Source organism: Leucoraja erinacea, chromosome 8 (assembly GCF_028641065.1).
Source record: "Leucoraja erinacea ecotype New England chromosome 8, Leri_hhj_1, whole genome shotgun sequence".
Lineage (NCBI taxonomy): Eukaryota > Metazoa > Chordata > Chondrichthyes > Rajiformes > Rajidae > Leucoraja > Leucoraja erinaceus.
The window spans coordinates 72,124,483-72,137,696 of NC_073384.1; the positions used below are offsets into that span (position 1 = coordinate 72,124,483).

General features: G+C 41.6%; 1 protein-coding gene across 1 annotated transcript in view; it reads right to left on the reverse strand.

Annotated features, from left to right (window-relative positions):
- Positions 1-13,214, reverse strand: part of arid1b (AT rich interactive domain 1B (SWI1-like)) — a 457,745-nt gene that overhangs the window by 138,882 nt on the left and 305,649 nt on the right. Inside the window, 1 exon segment of the mRNA XM_055639980.1 lies at positions 983-1,322. Coding sequence (XP_055495955.1) covers positions 983-1,322 — 340 coding nt within the window.

A 13,214-nucleotide genomic window follows, 5' to 3' on the forward strand; every position in this document is an offset into this window, starting at 1 on the left:
AAGGGGGAAGTCTTTTAGGACTGAGATGGGGAAAATCATGTTTTACACATAGAGTGGTGAATCTCTGGAATTCTCTGCCACAGAAGGTAGTTGAGGCCAGTTCATTGGCTATATTTAAGAGGGAGTTAGATGTGGCCCTTATGGCTAAAGGGATCAGGGGGTGTGGAGAGAAGGCAGGTACAGGATACAGAGTTGGATGATCAGCTATGATCATATTGAATGGCAGTGCAGGCTCGAAGGGCCGAATGGCCTACTCCTGCACCAATTTTCTATGTTTCTATGTTCTAATGCATTTAAGGATATTCTCATTAACTGTATACTTTCCCCGTACATTCAAGCTCCCAAAACGCATCACCTCACACTTAATTAAGCTCCATCTGCCATTTCTCCCCCCTTATCTGTAACTTATCTCGCTGTAGTTCTGAATCCAAACTGCCAAGTCACCATGGATTCCACGCATCTTAATCTTCACGAGCAGCCCACCATGAGGGCCTTTATCAAATGCCTTACTGAAATCCGTGTCGACACCATCCTCTGCCCGACCTTCATCAATCATCTTCCTCACCTCCTTTTTTTGTGATAGGAATGCAGTTGTGGGGTCACTCAAAAGGGGGAATAACTTACTAAGTGCACACCTAGCCAACCTATATATATTAGAATAGGAGATTGTCATCCAAATGCCTTATGAACCACATTTAATATCCAACAAATATATTGTCATTCATTCTCAATTAAAGCTGATTAACGCCTGTGAACAATACCAGTTGTGCACAATACCAGTTGGAAATATCCAAATTTAATTATGCCCAATTGAAATCAGCCAGATATTTATTACTTAAGAAGAATACCATTGATGTCTGCCAATCAGAGACAAAATTCACTTGAAGGCCTCAATTAAAGTATTCTACATTGGAAATGTCATATAAAAGTTTACAGATACTGCATCCAGCCTTTTGAGATCTGTTTTTGTTTTTTTGCATACCTGTTTTGAGCAGAGTTTGCTGCAGCCTGCATCACAGCAGCAGCAGCCTCCTGTGCCTTGCGATTTACAGCTGCCATTGGAGGTCCCATCCCCACGCCAACCTGCTGTGACATGCCTGGAGAGTTTGGGGTCATATTACTCGTGTTGCCAGAGTAAGGCCAGTTCGACATCCCCGATGATGACATCCTGCCCACTGTCATGTTACTGCAAGGTGGAGCTGGGCCCTGACCATGCATCTGGTTGTTCATATTCATACTCATGTTGTTAGTCAAGCCTGGACCTGGACCACTGTAGTTGGTGTTCGGTACTCCACCATAATTAGGCGGTCTGGGATAATTACCTAAAGCAAAACAAAAAATTGGAAGAAGTTGGTCTCGTGCCAGCCTGCTATGAAATGTCTGTGGTCAAAAAATGAGATGTGGCCATTTCTCACGATTTGAAATAGTTATGAATCCTGTATAATCTTCCAAATGAAGTTAAAATTTAACTAACAACTATTATATGATGTGCAATCGCAACAGGGAAGTTACATGAACCCTTTAATAGTTAAACTTTGTCGTGAAATAATACAAAGAAGATTATAGTTTTAAAGTTGCAGTCTATGTAACAGCTTAAAGGTTTCAAGTGAATATTTTAGCTATTAATTAATTAGATTACTTCAGGAAAACATTTATAACATTAAATTACAAATCTCCAAAATCCTTCTTGTGCTGATGTCAATTTAATATCTGTAAATTGAACCAAAATAGCAAGTTACCCATGCACAATGTGCCAAGTTTGCACAAGTCTTATCATCTAATTTGTTAATTTAAATCTGTGTATCTAATCACACAACCAAAAAAACATCTATTTGGATCATCAAATCCTGTCATGACTATGGAAGTATTTTTATGTTCTATGGTACAATGCAGATACTAGAAAACGTCTTTATTTTGTTCCATAATCAAGTGTGGCATAAACTATCTCTTCCTTAATGTTAATATCCAATCTGAAAATCAAAAACATTGTGGATTGAATTGGTGTCAAAATTTGTGCAACATCAGGCAACAAACAATCTGTTTTAAACAATATTCAATGAAAACACTTTATAGAAATATTTGCTCATTTGGCGTGTTATGGATATTATTGGATGCAATTATACCTGTTTAATTGATGGAAAAATCATTGAAATTAAACCTAAATAGTTGTTAAGACATGAACTAAACCATTAACCTATATGAGCTCAAACATGCACCCAGCTTCATCATTGTGGTTCATTTGAAAAGCTAAGGAAAAGGGGAAGCTGTGATGGAGAATTAGCAGGTATGTTGCTAAATTCTTTAATGATTTAATCAATCGACTCTGGTTAGGCGCAAGATAGCTTATCTTGCAAAGGCAGTGAGCAAGTTTATCAAAATAGCTGCATATTCATCTTCAAAATGATGAACGTATACACAAAATGCCTCCTGCCTCTAGCATTGGTTCACCACTGAATTTATCTCTGTTAATAATAAATAAAAATATTAATTATGCCTGGTGGAACATTTCAAATTGATTCTGTTATTTTCTATTACACGTCAGAGACCATTTCCATTAATTGCTTCTTTCCCTTAAATCTTTCAGCATAAGATTGCCTTGACGATACAATTGAGACAAACCATTCAACATCTCAAGTGAAATGTGGATTAAATCATGAATATTTACAAGTTCTGTCAAGTTTTGGTAATTGCCAGTACAATATTTTAGGATATAAAAGGGAACATTCAGAGAACAATATCACCATTCCCCACCAATGCCACATAATCAATTCAATGCTATGCACAAATAAAAATTACCATGGATCTACACATATGTCTGAAAATGAATATACAAGACAAAGAAATAACTTTAAAAATGCAGTAGGAAGCACTCTTGGCCAAATCATATGGTTGCCGGTTTAAGCCCCATTCTATAAAAAAATAAATGAAATAATTTGAGATAACAAATCAGTGGGATACTGAAGTATATTATTGCCATAGGTATTTCTTTTCAACCAAGATGATAATTTCCATCACAAAATTTTAAGGTAGCAAAACCTTGTAAACTATTTTGTAAAGGTGTAAATGGATAAAATAAAAAGACATTTGTTCAAAAGGAAGAGCGACAAGAAATTGAGTATAGAAATGGGTTTGAAGAAGAGTTTACAAGTAAAATAATTTGCAGAAGTAAATTAATTGAGGGGAAATTTTCCAGAGTCTGCAACTCTCACATGGCTGCCAATGGTTGGTGGCACAAAGTACAACAGGCCAAAATCAGAAAAACCGAAGTTTCTTGTATAAACTTTTCGGGTTCAAATGTTTAAGGGCCTGTCCCACTTGGCGATTTTTTCTGCGACTGCCGGCGTCACATCAGGGTCGCCAAAAGAATTTGAACGTTTCAAAATCCAGCGGCGGCAAAAAAAAGTTGCGACACTTGAAAAAACACCGTGCGCCATCACGCCAAGTCTCGCCGCAAATTTTACAGTGACCTGATACGTCAGTCAATGATGCCGGCAGTCGCCGAAAAAAATAGCCAAGTGGGACAGGCCCTTTACAGAGGCAGGATAATTAAGGCAAGGAATTTAAATATGGGATGAGGAGATCTGAAGGGAGGGTTTGACTGCTTTTAGGCAAAATGCAAATTGTGCAAAATAGCAATGAAAAAAAGACTGGATAGAAGAAAAGCTATCCAGAGATGACATAGATTTGGAGACGGTGAAAGATGTGAAAGTGGAAGGAAATGGCCATTATGTCAAAGAGAAAGGTGCAGGGGGCAGTGTACAAATGCATCCTACGCATCCCAAGATCAAATAGGATCTCAAACCTCCACTGAGGCATTGTGGATTTGGTTCTGAAGCTAACATAAAATATTTCTTGCGCTCTGGGTAACGTCTCCCAATGTTGACCATCTTAAAAAATCTTTATTTAAAAATCTTCATTCAGCATTAGAGAAACATTAATTACTCGGTGCAGTGTATTCTAGCTTTCATAAGTTTATTCTACTGACCAACAGTAGCAAATTATTTGTAGGAGATACAGGGTGGATAAATGAAATATGACTTAGTTCACTTGTAGTTTTAGAAAAAATCCAGAAGGGGGTCTGTGTGCGCAATTATAACAAGGTTGTGGACGCATGGTTGTATAGTCACATCTTTCATCTTGGAGTGCTTTTATTATTTATTAAATATATATCCAGAATTGTAATATTGATTCTAAGTTGAGAATGTTGGCTGAATATGCAAAACTGTAGGATATTCAGTACAAATATTGAGCAAATATGTGGCAGATGTAGCTCAACATAAAAAATGTTCAAGAAACTACAGGAAATAATTAATCTCATCATTGCCCGTTTTTAAAGGGAGTAATTAAAATTGTGGTATTAAATCACTGGTCTCATTTTAGTTATTACAACTACAGGCTTATGTACACGTCATCATATTTATCCCTTCCGTCAGAATTACAAAAATCCATATAAAGTTCTAAATTGTATTTCCTTTAGAGTTGGTAAATAGATTTGTGAACACTAAAAGCATGAAAGAGTACGGGGAGAATATAGAAGAGACATTCAGCCATGATTGTAATGATTGTGGCGCAGACTTCAAGAGCTATATAAACCAATTATGTTCCTATCTTGCATGGATCCTTATCCTGACCATTCTTCCAGGTTTATAGGATTTCGATTAGGCTGAATTAGGAGTATTGTGTACAGCTCTGGTTGTCCGTTACAGGAAGGGTGTGGAGGCTTTAGAAGGGGACAGAGGAGGTTTACCCGAATGATGCCTGGATTAGGGAGTATTGGCTACAGGGAGAAGTTATACAGGTTTGGATTTTTTTCTCTGGAATATCAGAGGCTGAGACCTGATAGATACATATTAAAATTATGAGATGCACAGATAGAGTGGATAGTCAGACCCTCCCCCTCCCCACAAAGTGGAAATGCCAAAGAGTACAGGAGCCTTTACATGAGAGGGGAAAAGGTGAACCATCATCTCCAAGGACCTTAAGTGGGGGGCCACCATCGACTCCACAGTCAAAAAGGCCCAACAGAGGATGTACTTCCTACGGCAGCTGAGGAAGCACAATCTGCCACAGGCAATGATGGTCCAATTCTACACGGCCATCGTAGAGTCTGTTCCCACCTTCTCCATCATGGTCTGGTTTGGCTCAGCCACCAAGCACGACACCTGGAGGCTGCAGCGAATCGTCCGATCAGCTGTAACCTTCCCTCCATTGATGAACTGTACACTACAAGGGCCAGGAAGCGAGCTGGCAAGATCATCTATGACCCTTCTCACCCCGGCCACAAACTCTTTGAATCACTTCCCTCTGGAAGGCGACTCCGGACTGTCAAAGCTGACACAGCCAGACATAAAAACAGTTTTTATTCACGAGTAGTTGCTCTACTCAACAGCCAAAAATCTGTAGCCTCCCTTTGATCTGGTATTTTGTTGGTTCACATGCTTGATCAATGGTGTTTTATCATTAATGTTTTATTATTATTAATGTTTAGTGTTTTCTGAGATTCGTAACTGTCACTGTATGTCATGTTGTTATTTGTGGGCGGAGCACCAAGGCAAATTCCTTGTATGTGAATACTTGGCCAATAAACTTACTTAGTTACTTACTTAAATGAGATGCTCGGGCAAGTTTTGTACACAGAGAGTAGTGGATGCCTGGAATGAGCTGGTGAGTTGGTGGTGGTGGTGGCAGATAGAACAGTACCATTATAGAGGCTTTGAGGTAGGCACATGGATATGCGCAGGGACGGAAAACCCGGGGGGACATGTTCCCCCCCCCCCCCCATGTTTTGAGAGGTGGGCGACATCCCCGCCAGGTTAAGCTGCCTGAGCTTGCGGGAAATATGGCCAGCGCGGAGAAGCAGCGCTGGGGTCCCGTCAGTCCAGACAGGGCTGTAGTTAATCTGGTGAGACAGGCAGTTGAGCTGCATTTAGCGCTGGATTGAGCCTCCGAAGCCGCGCGCGCGTGTGTGTGTGTGTGTGTGTGTGTGTGTGTGAGCATGCGCGCGCGGCCGCCAAAAAATTGTGTCCCCCCGTCCCCTCCATGTTTTGATAGTGAGTTCCGTTCTTGGATATGCAGGGAAAGGAGGGATATGGATCAAGCGCAGACAGAGGGGATTAGTTTAACTTGGCATTGTGTTCGGGCTGGAGAGCTCATTCTTGTGCATTTCGGTGTACTCTTCTATGTTGTATGTCCCAACTGGAACTGTTCCCTTCTTTTCTACCAAAGTGAGATGGTTGGTATAGATGCACAGGGTTAGACACAGAAAATATGTCAAATATCAGCTACATAGGATCGAATATTAGTTGAGCATTCAGTGATTAACAGTGCCATTCAAAACAATATTAATCCCATTTTTTCCTGATTCAGTGTTGAAGCATTGAGAGTAACTATAGCACACTTACACCACTGCAAGATCAGGCAAAGCACAATTTGGTTAGAACTTCCCAACATGTATTTGGTGCTGCATCGCACAGCATTAATCCACTGAAATGTTATAGATAACTTTTTCTTTGCTCTTCTTCAACATCTGCCCAAGAAGTGAATCTAGGTGTTCCCCAACCCGGAAACCGTGAATGAATGGTAAGGTTCTTACTCCAGTGAAGACCAAGTCTGAGGCAGTCAAGTTGGATAATTCCAACCTGTGCAAGAAACCTGGATACAACCATCACAAAGCTATCAGAGGCCAAGAGACAAAACCAGACCACACTACAATCCCAAACCAACCACTCAGGTAGTGGCAAAACTTGCATGCTGCAGCAGGCTACAAAATTGCAACGTACTGCAATGCAGGAAATTGCAGTGAATTGTGGACATAGTCCAGACCATCACACAAACCAATCTCCCTCCCATTGACTCCCTTTAAACCTCACGCTGCCTCGACAAGGCCAGCAGCGTAATCTGGGACGAGTCGCACCCTGGCCACTCCCTCTTCTCCCCTCTCCCATCAGGCAAAATGTATAGAAGTGTGAAAACGCACAGCACCAGATTCGGGGACAGCTTCTTCCCAGCTGTTATCAGGCAACTGAATCATCCTACTACGACCAGAGAGCAGTGCTGAACTACTATCTACCTCATTGGTGACCTTCGGACGGTCCTTGATCGGACTTTGCTGGCTTTACCTTGCACTGAACGGTATTCCCTTATCGTGTATCTATACACTGTAGTTTGATGGTAATCATGTATTGTCTTTCTGCTCAACAAAAGCTTTTCACTGTACCTCGGTACACGTGACCATAAACAATAAACTAAAATTGAGTAAAAACTAACTAAAACAAAGTTGGGCAGATTTGCTGCAACAATACAACCCTCCCTGATGAGCTTAATGGTCATTTTGAATAGAAGATTGGTGGAATAATGTTATCCGCCCGGACAGCCTCGGGTGCACCCGTACCCACAGTGATTGGCCTTCCTAAGAGTGAACCCACAACCTGCCCTGGGTAGAGACGCGGCTGTGTCCTCAGTACCTGCGCAGACCAGCAGGTGGGAGTATTTGAGGTTTCTGCCGGCTTTGAAAGGCCCACCGTGGTCCCTGTGCCAAAGAAAAACAAGGCAACATTTCTCAGTGACAACTGCCAGTGGCTCTGACATCTACCAAAATGAAGTATTTTGACCTTCCAGTCTATCTTGTGGTGGCCCTTGTTGTGACGTTTGATGAGTTTGACATCATCTTGTCTTTAAAGTGAGATTTCTTCCATCTATGATGCTAAGTTACATGGACCACAAGGGCACGTTTTGACTATGTGAGCTTAGCTGGGTCAAAGGTCAGGAATTAGTAAGGAAATGTATACATGAATATTGGTGGACAACATATGGCTTCCGAGTTGATGGTTTCCGTGGATTTAGATGGTAATAAAAAGATCAGCATGAATGCCTTGTGTCATCTAAGGAAAAACATCCCAGCATGAATGAGCAGCCTTGGTGAGAACTGAAGGAAATGAAAGAAGTTAGCAGTACCAGATTCAGATTCTCCCATAAGAAGAAGTAACCTCTTCACGTCCATGTTGTCACGACCCTCAGAATCTGAACTTTGAATCAAGTCCCATTTCACTATTTTTTAAATGTCCCATTTTACTAATTCCTCGTATGTTGCAAAACATACTTGGCTAATAAAGTTATGATTATGATTATTATTATGTTTATTATTATAACGTTTAAGAAGGAACTGCAGATGCTGGAAAAATCGAAGGTAGACAAAAATGCTGGAGAAACTCAGCGGGTGAGGCAGCATCTATGGAGCGAAGGAATAGGTGACGTTTCGGGTCTGAAGAAGCGCCTCGACCCGAAACATCACCCATTTTTTCGCACAATAGATGCCGCCTCACCCGCTGAGTTTCTCCAGCATTTTTGTCTACCTATGATTATTATTATTATGATTTATTCTGCAGACACAGCCTTATCTTAGAAAAAGAATCCATCCATTCCAGGAATTTGGCCAGAAAACCTTCACTGAACTGTTGCCAGTACATGAATGTCTTTCTTTACACAATGAATTGTGTACCAATACTCAGAATGGGAGGTTCTTCTAATTTTATTTTAAATTTAGTTTCATGTTACATCCTTGCAACTTTTTGGTATAGTGTTTAGTAAAGGATGTAAGTAAGTTATTTTTGGCAGGGGCCCATTGTATTTGATATGTTGAAGGGTCCTTGTTTTAGTCCTCTCCCTCACCTTTTTTCCAGATACAATTGTGAGTGTGGCAAGGATGGCAAAGGTGAATTGTGTTGGTATTGACATTTTACAACCAAGATGCCCACTTCAAGCTAAATTAATATGTCTGTATTTAACCCATATCCCTCTAAACCAGGGGTGGGGAACCTGCGGCCCTCTATGCCATTAAGTGCGGCCTTTTGAATGAATCCAAATGTTGTAGAACAAATCCTTTTACTTTTATTAATTTTCTATTCGACTTTTACTATTTTTTATTTTAATCTTAAAATGAAGATATTTTAAATATCAAAGAGTAAAAGAAGATTCAACAAAATAATCCTCACTGATTGACGGCCACAATTAAAACGTTAGTAAGTCATGAGGGCTATTTTAACACCTGCTAAACTCATGATTTAGTTCTAATGCGACTCTAGACTCTAGAAAGCAGTCACAACAAAGTCATTGAAAAGTTAGTTAACTTTAGAATTAACTATTTTTTTTCATTTTCTTGAAGTTAATACATAGTAGTTAGATTTGTACAAAGCAATGGACATTTTGAAGTATATCTAATTGAAGTTTTTTCTATGCGGCCTTATAATATTACAGCTAACTTAATGCGGCATTCCAACATGAAAAGGTTCCCCACCCCTGCTCTAAACCTTTCCTATCCATGTTCCTGTTCAATTGTGTTTTGGTGTTAAAAATCTGGTGGGAACTGATTGTGGGCTTTGGAAGGATGAGGACCCATAAATCTGCTTATATCTTTGGGACAACGATGGAGAGTCAAAAGCCTCAAATTCATGGGCGTGCATATCTCTGGAGATCTTTCCTGGACCCAGCACATTATTATAAAGAAAGCCCATCAATGCCTCTACTTCCTGAGAAGATTGCGGAGTTTGGGTATGTCAGAGAGGATTCTCTTGAACTTCTACAGGTGTTCAGTAGAGAGCATATTGACTGGTTACATCACGGCCTGGTTCGGCAACATGAACGCCCAGGAACGATGAAGACTGCAAAACGTGGTGAACACTGCCCAGTCCATCACGGGTTCCGATCTCCCCACCATCGAAGGAATTTACCGGAGTCGCTGCCTCAAAATAGCAGCCAGCATCATCAGAGACCCACACCACCCTGGCCACACAATTTCACCCCTGCCTGAAGGTATCAGCCTAAAAACTGTAATGTCCAGGTTCAGGAATAGCTTCTACCCTACAGCCATTGGGCTATTAAACACTACAACCTCCAAATAAGCTCTGAACTACATAGACTTGGGGGTACACAAAAATGCTGGAGAAACTCAGCGGGTGCAGCAGCATCTATGGAGCGAAGGAAATAGGCGACGTTTCAGGCCGAAACCCTTCTTCAGACTGATGGCATTGGGGGCATTGGTTTTGTCGTTTTGCTCTATTATTGTTTGTTTATGTGCATGTATGTGTGTTTGTATGTGTGTGTACAGTGGCGGACTGGCCAGGGTGTCAGCTTGCCCGATGGCAAATGGGCCCCTGATGAAGTGGGCCCCTGATGAAGTGGGCCCCCTTTGTCTCCTGGCAACCAATATTTTTAGACCCAATCCGCCACTGTGTGTGTGTACATATATATACACACACACACTGAACCTTTTTTACTTATTTACTGTTTACAAAGTACTATGTTTACATATTCTTTGTGCTGTTCCAAGTAAGAATGTCATTGTTCTATCTGGGACACATGGCAATAAAATACGCTTGAATCTAGTCCCGTTCATATTAAAGATATGTCCTCTTGTTTTTGACCCCCCCTTCCCTGGGTAGAAGAAATCTGTGCATGTACGTTGTACATTCCCCTCATTATTTTATAGACCTCCATGAGATTACCCCTCAGCCTCTTGCGCTCCAAGGAATAAAGTTCGAGCCTGCCCAACCTCTCCCCATAGCTCAGCCGCTCAAGTCTTGGCAGCATCCTTGTAAATCCACTCTGCACTCTTTCAAGTTCAATGACATCCATCCTATAGTTGAGTGACCAAGACTGAATAGTGTTCCATGTTCATGCCCATGTTTATATCACTCGTTATCACCGTCCCCACAGCCAACAATGAACCATTGTGGGCCACCTTTCCTTGATCATCATTGCTTTTTGCATATCTTTCATTCATCTGTTCTTTGTACCTTTTCAGATATCTCCTTTCCCTCTCCTGTGACTCTCAACCTGAAACGTCACCTAATCCTTTCTTCCAGATTATTAAGCTCAAACAGTTGATTTTGTTAAGGTGAAGGCTTGGCTGATGTCTCTAACAGTTTTATTCTTGTTTCTCAGTCTCATAATGGCTTCTTTGACTTTCATTGGCGCAACTTTGGTCCTCATGTTGATAAACAGCAATAAAAGTTTCCAAAGGTGATGGAAAGACTGGAGGAAAGACTAGGTGCTGAGAGCTCTCTTATACCTGCATTAAGGAGGTAATTAAATACACCTGAGCAATTACAAACACTTGTGAAGCCATGTGTCCCAAACATTATGGTGCCCTGAAATGGGGGGGACTATGTATAAACACAGCTGTAATTTCTACATGGTGAAAGCAAAATGTATAAAAATGGCCTTTAATAAAATCTGACAATGTGCACTTTAACCACATGTGATTTGTTTTCGATTACAAATCTCAAATTGTGGAGTACAAGAGACAAATAAATAAATGATGGTTCTTTGTCCCAAACATTATGGAGGGCACTGCATGTCAGGTTTAAGAAGGTGGCATCAGAAGGTGGCATTATGAGGAATATAAAGCGAGTAGGAAAGAACTCAAGCGGGCAAATAAAGGAACAAAATGGGTCATGAAATGTCACTGGTGAGTCGGATTAAGGAAAATCCCAAGGCTTTTTATATGTATTTTAAAAATAAAGAGTGACCAGGGAGAAGGGAGGGCCACTCAAAGATGAAGGAGTGAATCTATGCTTGGAGTCGGGAGGATGTAGGTGAGGTAATAAGCAAGTACTTTACATTTGTATTCACTGACGAGAAGGACTTGGAGGACAGCAAGATCATTATGGAGCATATAAATATGCTAGGGCAGTTTGAGATCGAGAAGAAGGTGGTGCTGAGGCTCCTGAAGAACATTTAAGATAGATAAGTCTTCAAGGCCTGATAGGATCTATCCCAGGTCGGCACAGCGGTAGAGCTACTGCCGTACCTCAGAGACCCGCGTTCGATTCTTACTACAGGTGCTGTCTGTGCGTAGTTTGTATGTTCTCCCTGTCTCCGTGTGGGTTTCCCTGGATGCTCCGGTTTCCTCCCACACTCCAAAGACGTACACGTTTGCAGGTTAATTGGCTTTGATAAAAATTATAAATTGTCCCTAGTGTGTAGGATAGTGTTATTGTACAGGAATCGCTGGTCGGTGTGGACTCGGTGGGCCTGTTTCTGCACTGTGCCTCTAAACTAAAACAAAATGATTTTCAGTCCTGGACGACTGGCCAATGTTGTTCCTTTGTTTAACAAAACAAAGTAGTGAGAATCCAGGGAACTAAGGCCGGTGAGCCTCACGTCAGTGTTAGGGAATTGGCGGTGAGAATAATTCGAGATAGGATTTACTCCCATTTGGAAGAGTATTAAGGATATATTGGAAGACGTCGAGCTTGTATTTTTTGACGGAGGTGACGAAGGAGATTGATGAAGGTAGATCGTTGCATACGTGGAAATGTAGTGGACATCCACTTTGAAGATTACGCATTGCAGATCGCAATGGCTACTTTGAGCCTCCAGCTGATGTCACTTTAATTCTCCATCCACTCTGACCTATGTTTGGTCTGCTTCACTTCCCCAGATACAGTCAATAGACAATAGGTGCAGGAGTAGGCCATTCGGCCCTTCAAGCCAGCACCGCCATTCAATGTGATCATGGGTGATCATCCCCAATCAGTACCCCGTTCCTGCCTTCTCCCCATATCCACTGACTCCGCTATCTTTAAAGAGCTCTATCTAACTCTCTCTTGAAAGCATCTAGAGAACTGGCCTCCACCGCCTTCTGAGGCAGAGAATTCTACAGACTCACAACTCTCTGTGTGAAAAAGTTTTTCCTCAGCTCCATTCTCCACTTACCCTTTATTCTTAAACAGTGGCCCCTGGTTCTGGACTCCCCCAACATCGGGAACATGTTTTCTGCCTCTAGCGTGTCCAAACCCTTAATAATCTTGCGTTTCAATAAGATCCCCTCTCAGCGTTCTAAATTCCAGAGTGTACAAGCCCATCCGCTCCATTCTCCCAGCATATGACAGTCCCACCATCCTGGGAATTAACCTTGTGAACCTACGCTGCACTCCCTCTATAGCAAGAATGTCTTTCCTCAAATTTGGAGACCAAAACTGCACACAATACTCCATGTGTGGTCTCACTAGGGCCCTGTACAACTGCAGAAGGACCTCCTTGCTCCTGTAGTCAACTGCTCTTGTTATGAAGGCCAACATGCCATTCGCTTTCTTCACTGCCTGCGGTACCTGCATGCTCACCTTCAGTGTGAAGACCTTCAGTCTGAAGAAGGGTTTCGGCCCGAAACGTTGCCTATTTCCTTCGCTCCATAGATGCTGCTGCACACACTGAGT